The 25,412-nt window shown below is 43.1% G+C and overlaps 1 protein-coding gene across 5 annotated transcripts in view; it reads right to left on the bottom strand.

Annotated features, from left to right (window-relative positions):
* Positions 1 to 25,412, bottom strand: part of TLK1 (tousled like kinase 1) — a 203,639-nt gene that overhangs the window by 11,608 nt on the left and 166,619 nt on the right. For all 5 annotated transcript variants that reach the window (XM_072121751.1, XM_072121750.1, XM_072121755.1 and 2 more), the window contains 12 exons: positions 19,665 to 19,736; positions 18,634 to 18,709; positions 14,842 to 14,888; positions 14,333 to 14,428; positions 7,374 to 7,463; positions 6,439 to 6,531; positions 4,118 to 4,228; positions 3,786 to 3,922; positions 3,100 to 3,288; positions 2,092 to 2,158; positions 709 to 806; positions 483 to 564 (listed from right to left, as the gene is read on the bottom strand). In XM_072121751.1, coding sequence (XP_071977852.1) covers positions 483 to 564; positions 709 to 806; positions 2,092 to 2,158; positions 3,100 to 3,288; positions 3,786 to 3,922; positions 4,118 to 4,228; positions 6,439 to 6,531; positions 7,374 to 7,463; positions 14,333 to 14,428; positions 14,842 to 14,888; positions 18,634 to 18,709; positions 19,665 to 19,736 — 1,158 coding nt within the window. The remainder of the gene's footprint in view (positions 1 to 482; positions 565 to 708; positions 807 to 2,091; positions 2,159 to 3,099; positions 3,289 to 3,785; positions 3,923 to 4,117; positions 4,229 to 6,438; positions 6,532 to 7,373; positions 7,464 to 14,332; positions 14,429 to 14,841; positions 14,889 to 18,633; positions 18,710 to 19,664; positions 19,737 to 25,412) is intronic.

Here is a 25,412-nt window from a genome sequence, read left to right as displayed (position 1 = left end):
GCACCGTATCTGCGCGTTGCCGCTATTGCCGTCTATGGGGACGTACATGGGGCCGCATGTACGTCCCCACAGACGGCTATGTGAATGAGCCCTAACAGAGAGTGACCACTACAAGTAGATTTGTTCCCATACAGTTTCTAAACACAATTTCACAAAATCTGCTGCATATTATAGTAGCCGTGAAATCCATGAGATTTCAAAATTACTACGCATGCGCTATTAGCATTTTGCTTTTCTGCTGTATATTTACAGCAGATCCATCCTCTGTCTATGGGAGGGGAGAAATCCTCTGAGAATTTGATGCAGAATCCACCCCAAAAGTTTTGGACAAGCTAGCGACATTTGTCATCAAAACACGTATCATCCCCAAAAACAGACGGTTTTTGAGGACAAATGGCTCACATATGCAGGGATGTAAAATTCGGACCACAAATCTGTTATTGGGCAAATGAGAAATGTCAGCTCATGACTATAGAGGTTACCTTGTACACTTCACTAAAACCGCCTCGTCCCAATAGATGAAGTAATAAATAACGCTCATTCAACGTAGGGTGATCCTTAAACCTGGGAAGACACAAATATGCGTTATAACCGATCCCCCTGCCTCTGTAGGTCAATGCAAAACATTTGTTGTTTTACATCGAGGCTCATTACACAGAACGTATTCGGGTATTTTACATGAACATCTAAATTTTATCTCCTTCTTACTGTGAATTATCTTCATTATTAATTCTTTTCAGTTCCCGAATGTGAAGATTTCGAACCCTCTCTAAACGCTCCAACTCTGCCTGGATTTCTGCTTCTTCCTATAAAACATTGAATATCAGGCTTATAGTGGCGGACATACATGTTACATATGACAGTAAATACAGGAACTTTTTCCCTCTTAGCATTTCTTAAAACGGCCTTTGTTCGCAGCAGGAGCTTACATTTTTGAACACAAACTAATAAAGCAATGCAGAAATAATCAGTATTTTCTGGATATGCAGATCAGCCTGCAAAAGTGTAATAGAAACAAGCCCAACTGCAACTGCACACCTAGCGCTTATTTACATGGAAGAGAGTCGTTAAATTTACCAGGGTAAGTACAATCCTCTGGTAGAGTCATTCATATTGTACTTGCCAGGTTAACTTTCTTGTGTGTCCATAGAAGTGTCAGCACTCAGGGCATCTTGTGATGTCCCATATCCTGTGATGTCCGATAGACATCTCGTAGATCAGGGGGTCTTGCGCTCATCACTGTACGCACTCTCCGTGAACACCACTCCCATTATCAGTAGTTGAGGACATGTGACAAAGGCAAGGGGCATGGAAGTGATAATTCACAGGGGCATGCATATAGTAATGAACATATGCCCCCTAAAGTCCTACAGACATATGAAAAGAATTACTAAGCCAAGGACAATATGAGAGACTTCATTATGGGACTGTACCTGGCAAATTTTCTTCTTAGTAGTCAACCCCTTTAAGGCACCAACTAACCCCAGTTCTGTTTTTTGCAAAGTGAGAACTGGTTATTGGCTTATTATAATGGCCCCGACCTGATCAGAGAAAGATTTCCTTTCCTTGGTATGAAAACTCCTGGAAACCCTGTGCATCTGGCACTGTATACTGTCTATAGACTGCTAAATATTCAGGATGGCTGCTGCTGAATGAATGCTCCCTAATTGCAAGGCATGCCGGGCCGTTTAACCTCTTATAATCTGTAATGGTGCAAAGCTGGACTTTACATAACAGAGCAATCCTCGAAGCCAACTCATCTAAAAAACATTTATTTCCTTTACTTCCAAGATTAGCTAACAAGCCCTTGTTGCCGTCTGCAAGGAAACCGCTCCCTCAGGTTCCCCAAATCAATTCCCCCATTGACTGAAATGTATGTGTGAGCACAGAGGACAATACTCCGCAGACGGCAGGAGGAAACAAATCAGCAGTCATTGTTCCAGCTCGCACTGCAGAGGACGCAATCCCCCGAATACTGTGTAATGTGTCCATATTCATGGCAGGACATGGGCACAGCACAAAGCACGAAAAGTACAATATGCAACATAAACGGCAATTTTATCAAATACCACTGTGAGCACCGCACAGTACCTTCTTCAAATGTCCCAGTCTAAGCTTAAAAATCTCTTCCTGCTCATGATATTCGGCAGGGGTTAACCTGAAATAAAAACAAAACAAAACAAAATTGAGACAAAAGTCATTAATATTCACAAAATCCAAGATGGCCAAACATAGCTCCAGTGTGTCTGCAAGCGTCAGAGCTCAGGAGATGGCAGCATTCCTGGCATAGCTTATGGATGACATTTAGTTTTAAGCAGATCGTTCCTACAAAGGAATAAGATGACCTCACTTCTGCTCGTTCCTCTGCCAGCGCCAGGAAAATTGGAAGTAGCTATTGAAAACGGTGAAAGGAGGAGGAAGAGGAGGAAGAGGGGGGCTCACAAAATGTATTCACTCCAGCACTGGGAGCAGAAGACATTGACTGCACAAGGATAGTAACCACAGGGTTCTCAGCAATGGTCCTACCTGCTGTATTGTGCACCTGATCTGAGTTCACACACATAAAATACAAATTATATACATACACAGATTAATATATTATGATATAATATATATATATATTTATTAATAGAGACAAAAACTATATTGATAATAAATAAACAACAACTCGTGAAGTGACACTCACTGGAGCACTGCCTCAAACAGCTGAACAGTCTCCCACCATTCTGTGCGGAGCAAGTACGTACAGGCGGTCCCCTACTTAAGGACACCTGACTGACCCCTCTGCCCACTGTGACATCTGGTGAAGCTCTCTAAATGTTTTACTATAGTTTTGGTTTTGTATTGGTTTACAATCCTTAATCAAATGTGTTTGTCATTTTTTCACCTTAATATACATCCACTTAAGTATACACTTACAATCCAACCAGAATCAGCCTTCCAATCATTTTGATGGAAGGCAGATGTAGATTTTTTTTTTTTCACATGTCACTGAGTAGACACTTCCATTGAAATGCACATGCATGTCCCTACATATTGTTACAGCCACAATAAAAATATACCCTTGTATCGGACAACAAACAAACCACAAAAACTTACAATTGGGGTAAACTAGGTTTCACAAAGGGGTCGTTTTCAGCCCCGTTAACGGCTTTGTTTTTCCTCTGCTTTGGTTCAGAATTGGAGGATGGGGTCTGGGCACTATTTGCAGATGGTGGTTTTCTCTTGGCCAGCTGCTTCCTCTGACGCTCTATGTCCTCCCTCTGCTGATTGACCCATTCTTGTTGCCTGCAAAAACGGCAGAAGAATGTGACAGAAACATTAGACATGCATCTGAAATTATACTAATCCTTCTGTTTTAGTAGAACAATATATTTGAATAGAACAATACGTTAAAATGTGTCCATCAACCTCCCCCCTCCTGGACCTACGATTACATAAAGATACAGGAAGGGGTTAAAACACTCCGGAAAGTTGAAAGGACCATCTTTCCATGAAGCTTGATCAGGACAAATTTCTCTTCTAAAATATAGAGAATGGATGGAACCTGGTGCTAATACGATTTGAGACATGATGTTATGCATTGAAACCAGTCCTAATCTGTGATGACTTTTCCATGAATGTGAATGCAGGTTTCTCCTGAACCTTTCAGAGACTAATATAATTTGCCACGTTGAGTATTTCTTTACTCAAGGCTCTGGATAGAACTTTCCTGCCAGTAAAACCCAATGACATCATCTGGCTCACGAGTGATAAGTCTAGAAATTCCACAACAATAGACTAACTTGACAAGGTTTTGGAAAGCAAATCCATCTGTCCACTGCTCGGTGAAGGAGGCCCCGTGCCGGACGGTGGTAAAGTGTCCCAGCCGCAACCGGTCCTGCATGCTCTTCTCTCTGCTCGCCAGCTTCTCCTGAGTGCTCTGCATTGCAAAAAAATAAAAAAATACCCATTGACCTTTACACAAATACTTACTAATTAGGTTAAAATAGCAATTCTACAGCACATACCCCCTCCAGGTCATGAGCGATGGTAATATCGTACAGTGTAACTCTTAATTTAATTTTAGTTTAATTAACGTTACAGAACATCCTTCTTTACCTCTACTAGCACTCACCTTTTCAATAAGGAGTTTTTTGCTCATCGAGATACATTTATTTAACCTCTCTTTGTACTTTTCCAGAATTTTCTGCTGTTCGTCTATTTGTCGCCGAAGGTCACAGTTTGTCTGGAAGTTGAATAGAGAAATACTTGAGAATAAAAGAAAACACGACGGGTTCTGTTTTCCGCATCTGATCATATTATATCATCCCGGTACTCGGGGTGTTTTATTACTATCGCTGAGGTCATTCCATACTAGTCAACTGCTCTGACCTTTTCTTCCTGACCTTGCGTTCTCCTTACACGATCCCGCTTCTCAATTTCATCCTGCAGTGTTTACTGGTAAGGGTCAGATGCAGCAACGACTAGCTTTCTAATATCGGAACTAAAACGTGTCACCCACATTAGATGAACCCAATGATTATGGGGGCTTAGATCACTGGACAATTTTTAAGCGGAGTGTTTGGTTTCTCTGTCTGACAGATGTCATAGGAAAGAAGGATTGGGCATATTGTATTTCAACATGCCTTACAGTTTGTTCTTATTATTATCATCTAAGGCTACATTCACTCGATGATGTGCCCAGTGTAGCGTAGCACAGCGGGCACACAAGTCAGCGCCCGGGAGAGGAGGAGGAACATGACACGCGACCCTTTCCATAGAGAAACATGGTGCGCGGCACCGTAAAACGGTGAAAGAAAGGACATGTGCGGCACTGTATGCTCATTGTCATCTATGGGGGAGGTATATACGTTGGCCGTATATACGCCCCCCATACGGCAGTGTGAATGTAGCCAAAGATGTAAGGTGAACCCGTCACTCCTCAGATACGTAGGCCCCAATCATGAACAGACTGACCAAGACACAAATTATTTTCCCAGGTTTGCCCACGCTGGGCATGTCTTTTCTCCAGTCATCGGGGCAGAGGGGACCCCAGACACAGATGACACAGGACCACTGTGATATGCACGAAGACTCATAACTCATATGTGAACAATAAGTTTCGGTAAATCACTATCACCATCTACGCGGCAGTACATAGCATTTTCCGTTTTGCATTGAAAGTTCTCAGCCAGAGGACAATGAACAAACACTTCTAAGAAAAGAAAAACTGGAAGCAAAGCCGGAAGCCACTTAGCAGAAGGAATTTTCCATGTATGTGTATAGCGGAGAGCACATTACCCTTCATCTATGCGCTGTAATTGTGCTAGACCGCCTCCCCGAGACACTCTCCCAACGTAAACTGTTACCATTTACTGTCAATTCCTCGTCTATTTAGCTCTTCCATAGTTATTTATAGGTGATGCACTGCTGGTTATTTATAGGAGGACTATTCTATGAGATGTATAGCAGCCCCGGTTCAGCACCACAGGCTGCACCTCAAACAAGTAAAACATGGCCGAATTAGTCAAGGACACAGCAAGGACTCAGCCGAGTCTATATAAAAGAGTGCAGTGATCACGTGTACAGCTAAATCCAGGAAGAGTAAGCCAGAGAGAATATAAGTAGCCTGCGGTCTGCACAACTGAAAAAAATATATTTTCCTTACTGAGGAAATAAAAAAAATAGGATAAAAAAACAAAAATATAATCAATTTGGATGACTGTGAAGTCAATAAAACTTCCATAAGGCTTTTCCAGTGCAGATTTTGGCATAAGAAACTTTGGTATGATTATGTCCTAACTATGTACCTAACCCTAGATTCATGCTACGGATACAAAGATGATGAGTTCATCTGCCCCATTGTTATATGATAGTCACATATACTGTCGCCTAGCCTAGGCAGTAATGATGGTGGCCATCTTTATTTCTGCTAAGGAGAGATAAGGAAGATAATCCAGGTTAAATCCGGGACTAGCTCAGGTCCCTTCTTAGAGAATGGGAATAGCAGGATTATCTATGGCAGCTGAATAAAGGGGATGTCCACGTTATCTAGCTACAAGTGACTAATGCACATGCACACACTAACACATATGTCATACAGAAGCTGCTGTTGTGAATTATACATTCTTTACATGAAAACAACACAGAAAAGAAGTCTTTATTTTAAATTATTCCCATTACTCAAAACTGCTCCACAACACAAATAGTATGAGCACGGTTCTCGACCCACTGCTTATTTGCCACCCTGCCCTTCATAGGATTTTCAGTCTGCTACCAATCTTACACATCCTGAACACAAAGGACAAGGATATCCTTGCTGACACCAAAAATACATATGTTTACATGAGGTGTGAATGGCTGCCCAAGCAGTACAAATGACAAGCATATTTCTTATAGTTCTCCGTGCCTGCGTACATCTAGAACTTTATTTCTTTCAGAATATTTAGTACTCACCCTGAGCAAATCATCTATTCTGCCTTCTTTTTTTTCCAGATCTTGGTTTTTATTACTTTCAAGAGCAGCGAGCTTCAGCATTGTGAGATCAGTCTGGAGGACACACAACAAAGGTTAACTTCAAGCACAAACTTTATTTAGAGGGGGAAGAGAGGTTTAAAAAAAAACTTCTGAAGCAAATATATAGGCATCTATGCATCTGTATATCCTTCTACTAGTTACATGGGTAAATAAACTCGGGTCCTTCACCAAAGTCACAAAACTGGAGCAGATGGGATTCACCAGATAAATATTTGTGATTTTTTTTTTAATCCTCATTAAAATGGTCATTAAAAGTTTCTCATTGTCTGATGAAGGGGTTAGAATGAGTTTATCAACTCTTCAAGTTATTCCCTCTCCACACTAAAGGGGATAACAACATAAACTTGGAGTCACCTGCTGGGACCCCTGACCAATTATTATAAGGGGACCTCAGACAATCCGGAGATCGGGATTAATCACTAATGGTTGGAGCGGAAGGTTGAGTATGTGTGTTGCCGCTCTCTAAAATTGTATGGAAGTGTTGGAAACAGCCGAGTGTTGGATACATAGCGCTCAGGTATCTCCGCCACACTCAAACCGGAACTGCAATTTTAGTCACTACCATACGGAGCAGCAGGACATATGCACCACCATAAGTGAGAGCTGACACCCAATCTCATGATCGGCGAGGGTACTAGCAGTCGGACCTCAGATTTATATAACCTGACAAGTTGGTAAAACCACTCTAAAAAGTATTGACTGAAATAAACTCCCTCACTTCCATTCTGGACGGTTAAACTGTTGTTCTCATTAATTTAACAATCTCAACCTTAAATAATTTTTTTTTTTTTTAATTTTGGTGAAGAAAAATGAAGAAATACTTATTTTTTTGTTATTTCAATGGCAATACTTACTTGAATTAACTTATAAGATAACTGCTTGGTGGGCGTCATAAGATGGTCCCCAAATGCTAATGCAGTAGGTGAAGGACTGTTCTGTCGTACCTTTGACAAAAAAAAGCATAAAAATGAAAAGTTAATAAATGTACGTTTTACGTCTCAGAAAGGTAAAGACCGCACTGATCATAGGCAGCCAGAAGAGTGGGAGACTATTCCATACAGTATAGGGACACAATCCTATAGTATAAGGGGACTCTCCTTCCCCCAATCCCAGTAATCATGTCTTTAGTACAGGACAGCATTACATCCTGGTACCGGGGCAGGTATCACATGCAATTATATGGTTTGGCATGTTGTTGCAGTCATATGCTGTGTAATGTGCACAGCGCTGGTGACAATGCAGGACACAGTCAGGAGATCAATGTATGAGCCGTCACATTGTGCAGCACCTGACCGCTGCGCTGTGTCTACATGTGATTGTGATGACTGACAGTGAAATTGTTAAGCAACAAAAAAAAAAATTCAACATGTGAGATAAAAGCAAGATCAAGTTTTCAATTTTAAAGAGCGATCAAAAAAATTCAGAAGTGGTTCACCTGTTCAGAGCGCAGAACTAGCCCACCAATCTTCCTATGGTTGGTAAACTACAGCTCCCAACTTGCTACAAGAGCTAGCGACTCCTGTGCAAAAAATTTGCTATCATTAAAAGGGTTGTCCCAAGTATCCAAGTTATATAGCCAGTTGAGTGACTGTACAACTGCTCGGACCCCCACAGATCATTAGAAATGGATGCTCGGCTCCCAATGGGTGGAGCGGCAGGACAAACGTGCTACTGCTCCATCCACTGACACAGCTGAATGGAGCGGCAGGACACATGCTTGTCCCGCCACTCCACCCATTAGCAAGAACGTGATCCTCGTTCTTCTGATCGGTGGCGGTCCTAGCGGTCAAACCCTCACTGATCATCTGGTTATACCCCATCAGGATAGGGATAACTTACATACTGTGGACAAATGCTTTAAAAGAGCCTTTTCGGATTACTGATACTGAAGTGTATAGGAGCCGCAGTAACCAGAATCAGCCACTATACACAGAAAAAGAGAATTATTCTCACCGTTAATTCGGTTTCCATTAGTCCACCATGACGGCCCCAACTGGAGGATGACCCTTGACCTCTGTAGGGACAGGAAGCAGAGAGGTTAAATACCCCACCCCGGCATCCGTACACCAGTGGCTACCAAATAACTACACCGGCCTTGGATGCAACCCATTTATTGTATGTTATCAATTCACACATAACAAATAGGCAATATTAACTTAATCAAAAATACAGGGTGGGAAATATATATGGGCCGTCATGGTGGACTAATGGAAACCGAATTAACGGTGAGAATAATTCTCTTTTTCCATAGCGTCCCCCATGACGGCCCCAACTGGAGATGTACCAGATTATAAAGTTAGGGGGGGACAACAGCTTGTAAGACCTTCCTTCCGAAGGTTAGATCTCTAGCACTTTGGACATCTAGCCTATAGTGTTTAGCAAAAGTCAGGTGAGTAGACCAGGTAGCTGCTCTACATATGTCCTCTAATGAGGCCCCACGTTTCTCCGCCCAAGAGGCTGCCACCCCTCTGGTCGAGTGGGCCCTAATAGTCCCTGAAATGTCCAGGTTGTTGGCATCATAAGCTTCTTTGATGACCGTTCTGATCCACCTGGCGATGGATGCTTTTGAAGCTTTCCTGCCTTTGTTTTTTCCCCTAAATTGTAGGAGAATGTTGTCGTCCTTTCTCCAGGATTTGGTCTCTTCGAGATAATGTAACAGGTATCTTCTGACATCCAGTGTATGCCACTCCCGTTCTTTGGCATGCTTTGGGTTCTGGCAGAAGGAAGGTAGAACAATCTCTTGATTACGATGAAAAGATGATGCAACTTTTGGTGTGAAGGTTTTATCTAACATTAGCACAATTTTATCCTCACACAGTCTAAGATATGGTTCTTTAATTGATAAACTCTGGATTTCCCCTACACGCCTAGCTGTTGTTATGGCTATGAGAAAGGAAATTTTCAGTGTTAATTCTCTGAGTTTAACCGTCTCGAGAGGTTCAAACGGTATCTTTGTGAGGTAGTCTAGCACTAGTGAAAGATCCCAGTTTGGGATATTTTGCTTTATATGTGGCCTTAGCCTGACAGTAGCTTTGACAAACCTTTGAATCCATCTGTTCTCTGCTAATGAGGTGTCGAAAAAGGCACTGAGGGCTGAAATCTGGACTTTTAAGGAGCTCGTCTTCAGGCCCTTGTCGAATCCTGCCTGCAGGAAGTCTAGCACCTGTGAAATATTAGGGGATAGTTGGTTAGGAGGAGTCCTGCCACAAAAGGATACAAACTTTCCCCATATCCTTGCGTAGATTTTGTGGGTGACTGGTTTGCGGCTGGCTTTAAGTGTAGAAATTACCTTGTTTGATAGTCCTTTGGCAATCAACAACATCCTTTCAGGATCCACGCCGAGAGCTGGAGAGCCTGTGGATTTGGATGGTAAATGGGGCCCTGAAATAGGAGATTGTTTACTGGTTCCAGCATGATGGGTTCTTCTAATGCCATTTTCCCTAGCCACGGAAACCAGTTCCTCTTTGGCCACCAGGGAACAACGAGAATAACTTTCGCTTGGTCTTCTCTGATCTTTTGAACAACTCTCGCTATGAGAGGTATAGGAGGAAAAGCGTACATTAGAGGCCCACTCCAAGTCTGACTGAATGCATCCCTCCGGCAAAACGGAGTATTTGGCTCCAGAGAGAAGAAATGGGGAACCTTTGTATTTTTGCTGGAGGCAAAGAGATCTGTCACTGGTTGTCCCCATTTTTGTGTGAGATATAGAAAGATGTTCTCGTTCAGGCACCACTCGTTGTGGTCTATAGTCTGACGACTTAGATAGTCTGCTATTAAATTCTTTTCTCCCTTTAGATGGGTGGCTGAGAGAGAGCGGATGTTGGCTTCTGCCCAAGTGAATATTTTGTCTGAGAGACTGAGGAGATCTGGGTTCCTGGTACCCCCCTGATGACGGAGATACGCCACTGTGGTGGTGTTGTCTGAGTAAATTCTTATATGACTCCCCTTCAGGCTTTGAGTGCTGGCTCTTAAAGTCTCTAGGACAGCTCTTAGTTCCCGAAAGTTTGAGGAACGGGATCTGATTGTCGATGGCCATAGCCCCTGAATGGGTCGCCCTGCTATGTCTGCTCCCCAACCTGACTGACTTGCGTCCGTCTGGATGTTTATCACTGGCCAGGGATGCCATGACACTCCTCTTCCCAGATTTGAAGTCTCTGTCCACCACTCCAAGGATTGCTTGACCGCTATCGATATCTGAACCTTCTGATTCAAGTGTTGGGGATTTTTGTCCCAGGAGGTCAAAACCCAGTTTTGAAGGGTTCTGGTGTGACTCTGACTCCACTGTACGCTTTGAATGGAGGATGTCATAAGCCCCAGTATCCTCATGGCTTCTCTTATTGTGCAATGATTCCTTTTTTGAAACGTCGTGATCTGTTGTCTCAGTCTCGCTGCCTTTTCTGGTGGTAAAAAGGACATCTGCTGGATCGAATCCAATAGTGTTCCTAGAAATACAACTTTTGTGTTTGGGACTAGTCTGGATTTCTCCAAATTTATCATCCATCCTAACTGCTGTAGGATTGTCCTTGTAATATCTCGGTGGTGTATTAGCTCCTGTTCTGAACTGGCCACCACTAGCAGATCGTCCAGGTAGGGGATGACTAGTATCCCTTTCTGCCTCAGATAAGCTATCACCTCGACCATGATCTTTGTAAATGTCCTTGGGGCTGAAGAAATCCCAAAGGGTAGTGCCTTGTACTGGTAGTGGACCTCTTCTCCCCAAGGTGATCGAACTGCAAACCTGAGGAACTTCTGGGATTTTGGATGTATCGGCACATGGTAATATGCGTCTCTCAGGTCTATTGTACACATAACCGCTCCTTGTTGTATCAGGACGACTGCCGAACTCACGGTTTCCATCTTGAATTTTCGATAGAGTATATGGCTGTTTAGTTTTTTCAGATTGCAAATCATTCTGAATGCACCGTTTGGTTTTTTTATTAAGAAGAGGGGAGAGTAGTGTCCCTCTTTTAACTGTTTTTGAGCTACAGGGATGATGACGTCCAGTTGAACTAGTTTCTGTATCTCCAACCATAATGAGCTTGAGAGATTTTCCGAGGGCTGCTCGGTCAGAACAAATTTTCTGGGAGGAAGAGAGGTTAATTCTAACAGGTAACCTTCCCGAAGAATACTTAGTATCCAGGGGTTTGATGTTATCTGAGTCCATTGAGAGTGGAACTTCAATAGTCTTCCCCCCACCCTGGCGTCATTGTTTTCTATAAGCCGGGGCAGAGTTGCTGGCACTGAGTAGGAAGCCTCTTCCTTTTCCTCCTTTAGGGTAGCTCCATCTACCTTGCTTGCCTTTCCCTCTAAAGGGCTGTCTCCTGTCCTTAGCGTCCCGAAAGGGCTGTTTCCTGGGGTTACCCCTGGACTCCGGAAACCCCTTCTTTCTATCTGCCGCCTTCTCCAAAAGCGTGTCGAGTTCCGAACCGAAAAGATATTCCCCCTCGAATGGAATTCCACATAATTTCGATTTTGACCTGAAATCACCGGTCCATTGGCGAAGCCAGAGAGACCTCCTAACCGAATTTGACAGTGCCCCTTCCTTGGCACTTATTCTAACTCCCTCCGCTGAGGCATCTGCAATGAAGGCGGCCGCTGCTTTTAAGGTGGAGAATGTGCCCAATAACATTTCTCTTGGAGTGCCGTCTCTAACATGACCTTCCAATTCTGTAATCCAATGAAACAGAGTGCGTGCCATGGATGTCGTAGTAATATTAGATTTTAGGTTCAACATGGCACACTCCCATGTCTTCTTTAGAAGGCTGTCCGCCTTCCTATCCAGAGGATCCCTCAGCTGAATTGCATCCTCGAATGGAAGATCCGTCTTTTTGGTCATCTTGGTGACCTGAATATCGACTTTGGGGGTAGAATTCCAAATTTTTGCTTCTGTTTCATCAAAGGAGAGACGGCTTTTAAACTCTCTAGAAATGGAGATTCTACTCTCCGGTTCTCTCCATTCTTCAAGTATCAGCTCCTTAAGAGTGTTATTTATGGGAAACACTCGCCTCTTCTTAACCTTAAGGAGTCCAAATAACTCATCTTGAATGGATTTAGTTTCTTCTATCTCCTCAATCTTGAGGGTATCTCTCATAGCCTTTAGAAGCGGTTCCAGATCTTCTGAAGCTAGTAAATATCTAGATTCCATTTTACATGCTGAATTGGATGGTCCTGGCTCCATATCCATAGATTCCTTGGTCCCTTCCGAGTCCGATGCGGAGTCTGACATGGATTCCATAACTCGTTGTCTTTTATGCAGAGGCTCTTGAGGTATAAGAGTTGTTATAGATGAGGCTATAGATGTTTTAACCTCATCCCTAATAAAACTGCGCATCTCATCCACGAAAGAAGACCTCTCTTCCCTGAGTAGGTTATCCACGCAGGTTTTACAGACTGTTTTTTTGTAATCTGCAGGGAGCTTTTCTGAGCACATGTTGCACTTCCTTGAAGTGGCTCTCTTCGAGCTCGACTGATCTTTAGCTCTCACTTTATCCTTCTCCTTTTCCCTGGGCTCCTACCAAGGAGAAGGAGAAGTAATTAGTCCTTAACCGGACCCTATGTGACAACACGGGGATATGTGGGTGACCCACCACCCTATCCCTAATTAACCCTACTTACAGGGTTCAAGGATAAGAGATCCAGACCTGAAGCCTCCATGCCTTGCGTCTCCATATTCCCAATTGTGGGACCACCGGTATCAGTAAACCTAAACATTTTAACAGAAGTGAGATAAATTCTGCTTTTAACCAAGTGGAATATGAATAAAGGAGTACCTGAGGTATCTTGAAATGAGGGATACGCTGCACAGGTCCCTAAGATAGATACATACATGTATATAGACCTGGGTTGGAAAGACACATATGAGGCAATCATACAGCATGTAACCGACCTTAATGGCTGGAAATGCCTAGAATAGCGTCCGATCTCAGAAATGCTTGAATCAGGGCCAAAAGAGCGTTTGTTAGACCTCAGATCAACATGACTATCTCGCTTTTTGAATCTTACCGCTCCACGTTCCTGCTTCCGGGTCGCGCCATCGTGACGTCACATCCGGTCCCGTCATTTCCGGCGGAAGTCGTCACCGGAGTCGGACGGCAGCCGGTCCACGTGACCTCCGCGATGGACACGCTCCGGGTGTCCTTAGCTGCGCAGAGCTGCGGGCAGAGCCGGAGAAAAATGGCGTCTCTGCTTGTGGCAGAGGAAAGGACCGAAGTCCGATCGAGGCCGAGACCGCCTTAGGGTAAGGGACAATTCCCTGCGCCACTTAGGTCCCCCCTCACCGTCCCAACTACTGGGGATGAGGAGAGACTTCTCTCTACTACCTGCCCTGTGTAGGGACAGGAAGCCACTGGTGTACGGATGCCGGGGTGGGGTATTTAACCTCTCTGCTTCCTGTCCCTACAGAGGTCAAGGGTCATCCTCCAGTTGGGGCCGTCATGGGGGACGCTATGGAAAGGAGCAGTTCCAATTGTTAAGACAGTTGAACGATCAATTTATGGGAGATCTCTGTGTTGGACACCTGACAGATCCGATACTGATGATCTCTCCAATGAACAGGTTTTTAGTTTTTGGCACCTTCTGACTTTTATTTTACATACTTTTTTTTTTCTGGGCTTTGATCTTCTACTCTTTATAATTCTCTAAAAATTTTTTAGCTTTTATCCTATGGGCTGGGAATCTTTTCAATGTGCTGCCTCTCACGGCCGCAGGAAATGCAGTCCCCGCAGCGGCGGTACGTTGCAACTTAGTAAAAGCTGAGTGATGCGGCGACGTAGGACACTGGGCAGTCGTTAATACATAAAGCGCTACGACTCACAGAAGATGAAGGTGTGGAATGTGAGTGGGAATTCTGTGGGGACCGGATTGACGGAGGTAGGCCTCGGACAGGACTGGAGCCGTTCCCAGCTTGATACTGAAAGACATGGCGAAAAAAACACAATATGGTGAAGTTATATGACAAGTACGGCCAATGACAAGTTTATCTGCGACCAAAAATAATACCTGTCGCAACAAATTTAAATATTGACCTATCATTTTACTGGGTCATAGTTAAGGCCTCCACGATTACAACAAATTAGTTAAATCTTTGACATCTTTTCTCTACATTAACTCCTTGATTATTGTAGTAACTACAAAGTATATAATATAAGACCCGGATCACGTCTCCCCTGCATCTCTATCACAGGGTATGACCTCACAGGATCACCTGAAATTTGGCAGCCAACGTTTAATATCTATCTGTTTTATTTTTTATTGCCTGGTTCCATGATTAGACAATATACATGATGTGGCTGTAAAGGTTAAAGCTGAAAATCTCAAACTTACATCAAAGTAGTCGCTGATTTTGAGACCTCGGTTACCGCTGTTCTTTCCTATGGAAGAAAAAGAAAGTATATGAAAAACACTCAAGCATAAACCAAGCACAGCATACAGTTATCGGAAGAACTAGGCCTATACAAATAATTAGAGTCTAGGTCATGATATTAATTAACCACGTGACCTGTAATTTACTGGTCCAAGGCGATAAATAATCTCAATCATGATGACATATCCATAGGAAAGGTCATCGATATCACCTTCGCCTTCTTACAGTTTGACCTCTTACAGTCATCACAAGGGGGAGCTCAGATGGTTAAAAGAAAATCTATCCTAACAATACAGCATAATAAACCATGATTATCCATGGCCTTCTTCCTCCTAAAATCAACTTTTAAAATTAACAGGTGTTAACAGAGCTTCACGGGCCGTTACATTGTACAGGAGCAATGTGTGAGAATACATCAGATAGATGGGAATACGTAGAGTGGGTGACCGTGTAACAACCTGTGAAGGGACAGCATGGAGGGGCTCTGGCAAAGCCCTCTGAGTGCTTCTAGCTCATTAGCCTAATTTAAATGTTGATTATAGAAGGAAGGAGGACATGGATAATAAATATTAGAAGATTACCACAGTCACAGTGCCTGGATCTATGAGTAAATGTCCCTGGTTTATCAGGCATGACTGTGATGGTAGATTTCCTTAAATAAAGACAACAATTTCCATGAACCCCAGGAAAGGATCTATTCATTCCTCCTCTAGCGAAATCTTTAGGATTGTGCAATGAATGGGGCAGGTGGGGCATGCATCGAGCCATTCCATTCTTTACTATAGGAACTGAGCACAGCGCTCGGTTATATCCAGCTTTATCAAGGAACGCAGATACCAGAGCCATGCAGTTTCCGACATCCACATAGCAATGAATAGAGCATCAGGACACATGCTCAACCCACAATACATAAATTAGTGAGACCATAGGTCTAGGTGATGACAGCGAAACTTGGTACTGCCCCTTTAAAAGAACATCAGTAGGACAAACCTACCACCTGAAGTCCAAGGAAAAGAAGAAATAATAGAATTTAGCATGCTGGATCAAGCCATCAGCAGTCTTATCTCTATTGAGAAAACTCGCACACACTGCCACGTACAGTAGGAGGGGGTGATGCCCAGAGGAATACATGTCAGCTAAGCAAGTGTTCGGCCTAGGGCTATAGAAGGTGTATGGCCTCCTTACAGTAAGTCCTTTCATATGTAGATAACACTGTATTACCGATGTGTCAGAGCTTTGCTTGCTGTATATGAAATAAAACCTGTTACTCAGTCATAATACAAAAGCTTCTCAATGCTGGTCAATGGATGAGCCGCAGCCGCCAGTAGCTAGTGAATGATTAGACGGAATATCACCTCCATCGTGTCACCGTGATCAGACGCGAGCAGAGATGCTGCAGGCGCTGGAGTTAAATAATGAGCTCAGTCCTGAAGAGAGTTTGTAAAATAAATTGGATCGACATCTATTTTTAATGCCGTTTAAATGGCGTCCAAACCAAAAGATGCCGAAAACTGAAAATCTACTCTTCCATCTCTGTGTTATATAAGAAGACTTAACGTATTCATTTATAAGCAAACTAAAAGCGTTACATGTCTAATCTGAAGGTGAAGAATTACAGTCTCCATGGGTGGGCACCTTAGTTCGGTTACGCGACGCAAGACGCAAATCACAGTGTTGGGGATTACCTCTGGTTTGGAGGCAGAAATTATCAGGTAATTGTGTAATGGAGATTAATGGTGTCACTTACGTCAAGCAGTTGGAGTGATCGTACGGCGCAGCGGGGAACGCGGCATGTCTAACAATCGGAAGGCTAACGCTACATCTCACTCGTAGGGTAGCGGCTTAGCACAAACTGTAGCATGAAATGTAGAATGAAAGGGGATGACCCTGCTTTGGTTCATATGGTAACGTAAGGATAACCCAAATTTTAAAGAAATCTTCCACATGGACACAGTGCTTCTACACCAGGCACACTTACATACTAATAAGTACAGGATCCATTCTTATTTTTGCTTCTTACGGCTTTGTTTTATGCCTTCGAAAATCATGCCAATGAGCCTCAGGGGCTCTTGGCTACGTTGTCTGCTGATTATTCATACCTCCATTTGGAGTTTCTGCCAGCCTTCTCCCTCCACCAATGCAGGTGTGAATAAATAGTAGTTTTCATGGGCAAACCCCTTTAAGGCCAAGTTTACATGGAGTTTACAGTGCAGACTCCAAGTATGTGGCCGAATTGATACAATATGTACATTTCAAGGGTCAAACAAATTCAACCAATGGCAGACAAAAAAAAATCTTCTTTTATAATTTTCTCCTTTTTTTGCATCTTTAAAATAGAGTTTCTAGGGATTCTGGAAAAAACTTTGGACGCCGGGCACAGGTCTTCCTGCTTTGGCTCCGGTGTTATGTCGGATCCTACTGGTCTTTAGCTTCTCTGCCTGGCCAGAAGTACCTGGGGATCAAGAGACTCGCCTCAACCATACGGCTTATGGTCGATGGAGACCATGGATTGGCCAAAGCTAATTCTGTAACCTCCAGGTACCAAATACTGGAAGTGCTGGAACCAGAAGAGCAAGTACAAAATTTCCAGGAAAAACCCTTCAGCTCATGAGAGATTACTCCACGTAACATTTTGGAGGTATCTTGCACCAACTGCTGAAACTTTACCGGAACTCAAATTTGATAATTAAGCCTCACTATAACTTGACATTAAAGGGAACCTGTCACCACATTTTTCACATATACAGCTATTAAAAAAGTTTTTGTAGAAACCTATTAAAGGCGACCATTCTTTTAGCTAAAAAAATCTCCATAAATCAACTTCATGTTATATTCCCTTGCATCAGAGGGGGCATGCCCTGCTTGATCAGCCCACCCCATCTACTCTCCCCCACCATGTCTCTTCTAAAATATTAGCACTTCATGTCATGTGACCAGGATGATGTAATCTAGGGTCCTGTTACATCTGCAACATCTACCCCATGTATGTATCTGATCACATTAAATCACAGCATACCTCCATAGAGGCAAGGGAAGGTGTAGAGGTCCATGGAGGCAAGCTGTGATTTCATACGATTAGATATATACATGGGGTAGACTGTGCAAATGTAACAGGAGCCAAGATGAGGTCACTCATGATTGCTTAACATTGCAGCCGTGGAAAGAGACCATTTAGGGTAAGGGTAATGCTTTATAATCATAGTTTTGAATTCATTATTTATTTTGGGTGGGTTAATTTCAATTGCAGGTTCTCCTTGACTGGCTAAACAAACTTTATAATTGTACAACTTTTTGGAGTTGATAACCACAAACAGAGCCAGAATCTGTGTGCAGGGCTCCGTAAACTTCCACCAAGTCTGCCAATATGTTTTGATTGGTTCAAGTACTGTTACACCAGTAACCCTGCTAAGATTTTCATTGCAACTCGGTCCTGTGCTCCATTGACTTCTATGGGAGTTGCAGATTTCAGCTGATCTGAAAGTCCCACTGGTATTCAGTGGTTGAGGGGGCTTGAGGTTCCCTTGATAGTCAGACCAACCCCAGGCCATTACTGGTACATCAGGGTGGAGCAGGCAGTACCGGAAATGGAGTGACAGCTTTAATAGATTTTTTTTCTTCTTTTATCCTTTTATACAGTTAACTGGGCCAATATACATAGAACTTTAAGCCGGCTACATTAGGATATTACATGAGAAGTATATTGTGCTATATAATTAAATCCCTTTCATTACCCTGTTAAATATTTACATTACCTTGACTGCTTTCATTCTGATTCTCAGCTTTCCGCTTCCTCCCCCTTGAAGAGTCGGGTTGTTTCTTCTCTGGAGTCTGGAACACACGATCAAAGGAAAAGAAAGAATCAATCATTCACAATTAATATAACTAAACTGGAGACGTAATAAATGCAAAATTTGTCAAAAGCCAGAAAAATGTTGCTCAAAGGGATTTTTTTTTTTACTAGAAATAAAACTCTTCTCCTAGCCACCATCATTGATTATTGGAATAGGGGTCCTCAAGTCCTTCTTGGGGACAGAGCAGAATTTTCCATGTGTGACCACAACCCATCAACTTCTACAGGACTGCAATTATTTTCTAATTGGGATCTAAAATGTCAAATGGGTGGTCCCGGGTTGCAGCACACAGCTTAGCTCCACCTATTTGACACTAGAGCTCCAAAAAAAAACTGTGATTGTTCAAATATGGCGTGGCTAGAGGGACAATTCCCACTACACTCTAAAAGGATGTAAAGAGTTGGTTAAACGCATGGAGGATACGCAAGAAGTATCCCCAGTACAAGGTGAGTACAAGTGTATAAGACCACAATAATTTATTATAGATTATATTCAACAGAGCCCAAAATTAATGCATCACAAAATGTATTGCCGTTTACTGCCTAAACTTCAGCTCACGCGGTTGGTTCCTTGGCCATGTAAACCTAGTCCAAATATTTTTATGACATAATAAGCGTGATACATACAGGTGCACAGGCAGGAACAGCTTGTGCCTTTATAAGGGCATCCTATGATTAGAAGTACGGGCTCTTTAAATCGCTGCCTCGTTCTGAAATGTGATGCGTGAATGGCAGCCGTCAGACTGGCGAAACGCGATTACAATCTATAAATACTCTGAATAAAAATTAGAATTGACAAGACTGTCTTATGAGCGCTAACATTCTCCCAATACCGGGAAGAGGAAAAACGTAAAAAAAAAAAAAAAAAAAAAGCTAAGTATAACACGGTCACACGTCAGGGAAGACACAATCCGCCACACACGGTAAACATACCTCTGACTCTTTGTCGCTTAAAGAGCCCAGACTCCCAAAGCTGTGGTTGGAGCTTTCATTGTTTGTTGAGGCCTGTTGAGTAAAGACAGGTAGGACAGAATAAACAAAGTGAGCAACGTACACGACACAGAAATACAAGAGACGTGTCACATCATCATATACAGCAAATCAAATGGCGAAAATACGAAAAACTAAAACTTGTGGGATGTCACAATGCTGATAACACTACTAAATGTACTGTGCTTCCAATAGGGAACATATATAAAAACAAATGCAAATATTCCCTTTTAAAACTTGAAAAAATGAAATATGTAGCCACAAAATGACGTGTACAATAATGGATCCCAATGGTACTGACTACAGTACCATTGTAGTGTGCAAAAGAATCATCGGCTGTAGAGATACAATATGTGAAGCAGAATTTTAATGATTCTTCTGCATTTACCGTTCTGTATAAAGGAACACTAAAGCACCGGCCTATACAATCCTATGTATGGTTTATCACCCCACTCTCCGATTAGTCTATAATTGGGCGATCCTCTATTAAACCTGTTGCCTATGAGCGAGCTTGGTCTGACAGACTCATTCCATGTTCTTAAAGGGATTTTCCCACGAACAAAAGTTAGGTCCTATCCACGGGATCGGGCAGAGCTTGCTGATCAGTGCAGGTCTCAGGTGAGCGCGGCGCTCAGCAATTTCCGTCAGCTCCATATAGATTAAAGGAGCAGAACGGTCATGCACGGCCACCTGCTCCATTGGTCTGACCAGGCGACGAGGGATTCAACGGTGGTACGTGGGACAAAATCAGGCCCCTCGTTTTCGTGATCTGTGTGTGTGTGTGGGGGGGAGGGGGGTCATCACTGAGACCCCCACAGATCAGCAAGTTGAGCCCAATCCTCGAGATAGAGCCTAACTTTTGTTTGTGGGAAAACCCTTTTAAGGGATTTACCAGATTGAACTTAGAATGCCTGGGGAAGATTCATCTGAAGTGTCTGAGGTAAAAATGTTCTTGTAGCCCATGGAAACCAGTCAGAGCTCAGCTTAAATTTTATAAACAGCTGTGGGAAAATAGATATAATTGTGGGTAACGGGCATGTGGACAAGAAAACTCCACCATAGCTTAGCCCAAGTCATCCCGCCCCTTTAAGAAGTGCTGGAGTGCCGTGTTTCTCGAGGAAACCACAAATACTCCGGGACTGCTAATCACTGCTCGGCCAGGCCGCAGTCATAGGAATCAGCACTCGACAATCGCTTCTGTCTTGTGTTCATTACAACATGAAACCTCTACTGACACCTCAACCCTGGCAACATCCACTGTTTACAATTCACATTGAAGGAAGCGCCGGCTCTTCAAGCAGCGTTGGTTACTAATGAGACAACAGATTGTTCCCGTTCAGCCATCTTGTGGTTTTGCATGCCTTTGCTCTCAATGTATCTCGCGCCGGCAACTTCCCAAATTAATTAGAGAACAGTGAAAGATTAATGAGATGATGGCTGGAGGTGCCGTAAAGAGGGGTTAACAACTGGAATCACTGCTATTCAGGAAAGGTGTGCTCGGAGAATCAAACTGGGGGGATCAGGAAACGGCAACCTCACCCACATGGACTGAGGAATGGAGAGGACCAGTTGGCACCCTCTTTAATACTGAGATTTATTATACAGTATTTTTCGGACAATAAGGCGCACCGGATTATAAGGCGCACCATCCATAAATGCCTGCTAAAACGTCTAGGTTCATATATAAGGCGTACAGGACTATAAGGCGCACCTGATTATAAGGATGAATGACCAGCAGGTGCCAGACCTGCGCACAGTGCAAGGCAGCGGTTATCTGTAAGTAGGTTCATATATAAGGCGCACTGGACTATAAGGCGCATCTTTGATTTCTGAGAAAATCAAAGGAGTTTTTGTGCGCCTTATAGTCTGAAAAATACAGTATATGGTCCCGGTGACCGGTCTACCACATACCAGGTGAGCCGTGACACCTCACAACCACCAATCCCCTCAATATTTGAACTCAAAATTAAAATGAAAAATGCAACCAAAAAAAAAACCTGATGCATGCATTTTTTTTTTGTTTTGAGACCATTATTTTACACTATCCAAATGGCAACTGAATATATTTTCCAAATTCCTGCTTTCTTTGGTTACAGCATGGAGGGGCTCGTACGCCTCCCAAAGCACTTCTGGCTTATTAATATAAAACTTAATAATTTAATAATTTTAAAACTTGATTGAAGAAGAAAAGAGGCCATAGATAACACATACAAAATTACCACAGTAACGGTGCCTGGATCTATGAGGATTTTTTTTTACAGCTTGTTACCTACAACTGAGGTTGCTCCACACAAACTTGCTCCATAAACTTTCCTAGACTGAACCTAGAATCACTTAACTGAACGGACATGGCGAGTTCAGTTCTGCGATTGAAGGCTTGGTCCAGTAAATCCTGCACATTTACAAAGTGAGTGTATCAGACGAAACCCATCATGTCATCCTGTCACAATGTAAAAGAATGCAAGTGTATAGTAGATATGGGATCCCTTTAAACAGCACGGACCTTGACCCATCAATGTGAAAGTGCCACCGGATCTGCCAGCAGCACACCATACAGCAGGAGGAGCTGAACACATTCTTATACAGTTTTGAGGGAAAAGATGTAATATACCCACTTGACTGTAACCCATGCTCCATTAAAGGGATTTCATAGAGCACCACGCTCTTGGTAGAAGACGCAAAGTCTGTAAGAGACTCTGCCCGAACTGAACTCCCCTTCACCTGTTTTTGCCCTGCTAGCAAGGCCTAACACTGGATGGCTGGTCTGCATTTTCACACTGTTTGCAGCTGTTTTAGTAACAGGCTTTTATCGTCCGGGTGAGTGATTTAGAGGTGGCTTTTGAAAGCCGCTCTCCTTGTTTGGTGCTACTGCCTTGGCACATCTTTAACTACGAATGTAAATCAATTGGGGCCAAGAAACATAGAAGCAAAACACAGAAGTAATAGCTCTGGCCAGAGGGCGCACTAACATTTTTCCAGAAGGGTAATAATACTCCTTTCACCATATTTGAGCAGTATTTTTCAGCCGAGGACTATGAAATTTTCAGTAATACATATAAATAACTCCTAGGCATATATAGTATAAATTAGACAAATATTTATGCAGCAAGACAATCATTACAGCCAGTTTGTTCTAAAGCCCCAGTGCCCCACTGTCCGGACTATGGCCGTCGCCCTAGTTCCCCCATGCCCAAACTATGGCGGCCACCCAGACCAGACTGTGGCCCATGTCGGCCACTAGAGATGAGTGGGCCCGAAGTCAATGTTCTGGTTTGGCCACGCGACCCAGAAATAATTGCAGATTGGCAGTCAAACAACCAATCCGGCAAATTAACGCCATGGCTAGTTGCAAGAGGCGTCGATTTGCCGGATTGGCGGCCAAACATTGCGTCCTGGTCGCAGGACCAAACACGTACCCTGAGCGCGAAAGGCAGGTCCACTCATTTCTACCAGCCCCCTATTTGAAATTTTATCAGTGATCTGTATATACAACATCTAAAGAGGATGCACATTGCATCTTCTCAGCATGTCGTCTATCAACCCTTCTGCTCCAGGTAATCATGGGATCACACATTGCTTAGTATGAAGCTTAATACGGGGGCCAGTGTTACAGGACTGATAATATCTCCCCCCGGTTGCAGTACAGGATCGAAACGTCACAATGACCGCTCAATCCTGCCAATGGCATTGTGTGCAGGAATTCACAGTGCCATGGGGTCACGCAGAGTTTCCCTGCCGCTGCAGAGGGGTATGTGAGCGGAGATCTGTGCTCGGTCATGTAACCTTATATCAACCTGTGAACTGCTGCAGTGAAACGACAGCCGGTCAGAAATCTGACTATTTCTGAAGATTAAGGGTACATTCAGACGGCCATCTGAGGTGGGGAGGGGTGTATACGCGGCCACATAAACGTCCCCATAGATGGCACCATTCTGCGCCGTACATGGGAAAAAGGTAGAGCAAGCTCTATCTTTCCCCATGTGCGTGGCTGTGCAGCGCTTTGTGACTGTACATTAAATCTGCTATTGCTTGACTTTACGTTTGTGTGGTGTAGAACCTCGAACAGATGTATATTAGTAAATTACCTATTATCCTTCCCCCTACACAATACCTGAAGAATAGTGGCAAACCCCCTTTAAAAGGAAATTTACCATAAAAATAAAGCCTGATAAACCAGGGACACTTACTAATTGGTCAAGGCCCTGTGACTGTGTTAATCTTTTTATACGTTTTATCCATGACCTACTTCCGTGGAAAATCATAGTTTAAAACTATGGTAATGAACCCGAAGGGTTACCAGAGCCTTTCCTTCTTGGATATCAAATCTAAGAAGTGGACCAAAGTCACAGTGCCTGGATCTATTTGTCGCAGGGTTAGTCATATTTAATGGAAAAAATGGGCATTGTAAAATCTTGTCTTAAAGAAGTTGTCCGAAACTGTAAAAAAAAACCCATTGGTGGTATGGGAGGGGGCTGCATAAAGAAAAAACATGTACTTACCTTGGCGGTCCCTCCCGGCGTCCCCCGCTGCCATCTCTCCAGTCCGTGCCCCTGTTTGTTTCCCGAAGCACAGACTGGACAGATGAAAGAGCAGGACACCGGCAGGGACCACGGAGGGAAGTACATGTTTATTTTTTTTTTTAAAAACAGCGCCCTCCCTTCCACCAATGTTTTATTACGGTCACGGACAACCACTTTAACAGTAAAATGGTTAACTAAACTCTATGCCAAACCCTATGACACAGTGTATTTCCACGTTGTAAGAGACACCCATCTATTATATATTTGAACTCCCTTAACCTTCAGAATCACAGCAATGTGTTGCATGATACACGGGTGCCATTAAAAAAAAAAAAGGGGGTAGAAGTCTTCCAGGATGGGCACAAAATATCGACGACTAAACTAAAGCTCTTTCCGTCATTATCGTTTTTCAAAAACGACACCTAAACTGTCAGTCCCCCCTTATGGTCTATGGATAGAAGGGAACAATGAACTGTGTATTTAGATACAAACACTGCAGAATAAGCAACTTATTGCGCTCATATCACTGCTGCATCTACATCAGAACCCCACATCTCCGACATCTGGTTTACGTAAATATGATCCCCTTGTGCTGGACATTTTGAAAAGAAAACACAACGTACACAGTTTTTTAAAAATACAAGCAGCGATGATGAACATGCTCAATTCTCAGTCACTTCGATTGCTTGAATAGGACAATCCAACGAAAATGTGTTCACTAAATTAGTGACTGTATTTGTTGTATTTCCATAAATACGAATAAATTGGCGTCTCTAATAAAGTGGTCATTTAATTACATCAATGATCTACATAACGATAGGAAACTTCGCCATTCTCATTTCATTTCATGTGGCTTTAACTTTTAGTAAGTGATGCTCAGAAATTACCTCTAGATATAACTACTAACATCATTGGTAGGTCATGGTAGAATCAAGATTGAGGATTGTGCTGGGACTTACCCGTAAAAAGATAAATTAAACCAAGATGAAGAAATTGGAAAAGTCACAAAGCTGGGACCTTTGTGGCCACATTGTGTCACCATAATCTAAGTGGCTGGTTAGGTGAAAAGATCTGCAGTGTTCAATCCCACCGTGGTGGACCAGAGGCTGCGTATTTTGTTATTCAGAACATATCTACTGCCTTTGTGGCATATTTCCTCCCCTGACAAATG

Source organism: Engystomops pustulosus, chromosome 8 (genome assembly GCF_040894005.1).
Source record: "Engystomops pustulosus chromosome 8, aEngPut4.maternal, whole genome shotgun sequence".
Lineage (NCBI taxonomy): Eukaryota > Metazoa > Chordata > Amphibia > Anura > Leptodactylidae > Engystomops > Engystomops pustulosus.
Note: the sequence above shows the minus strand (reverse complement) of the source record. Positions and strands in the feature narration are given on the sequence as shown.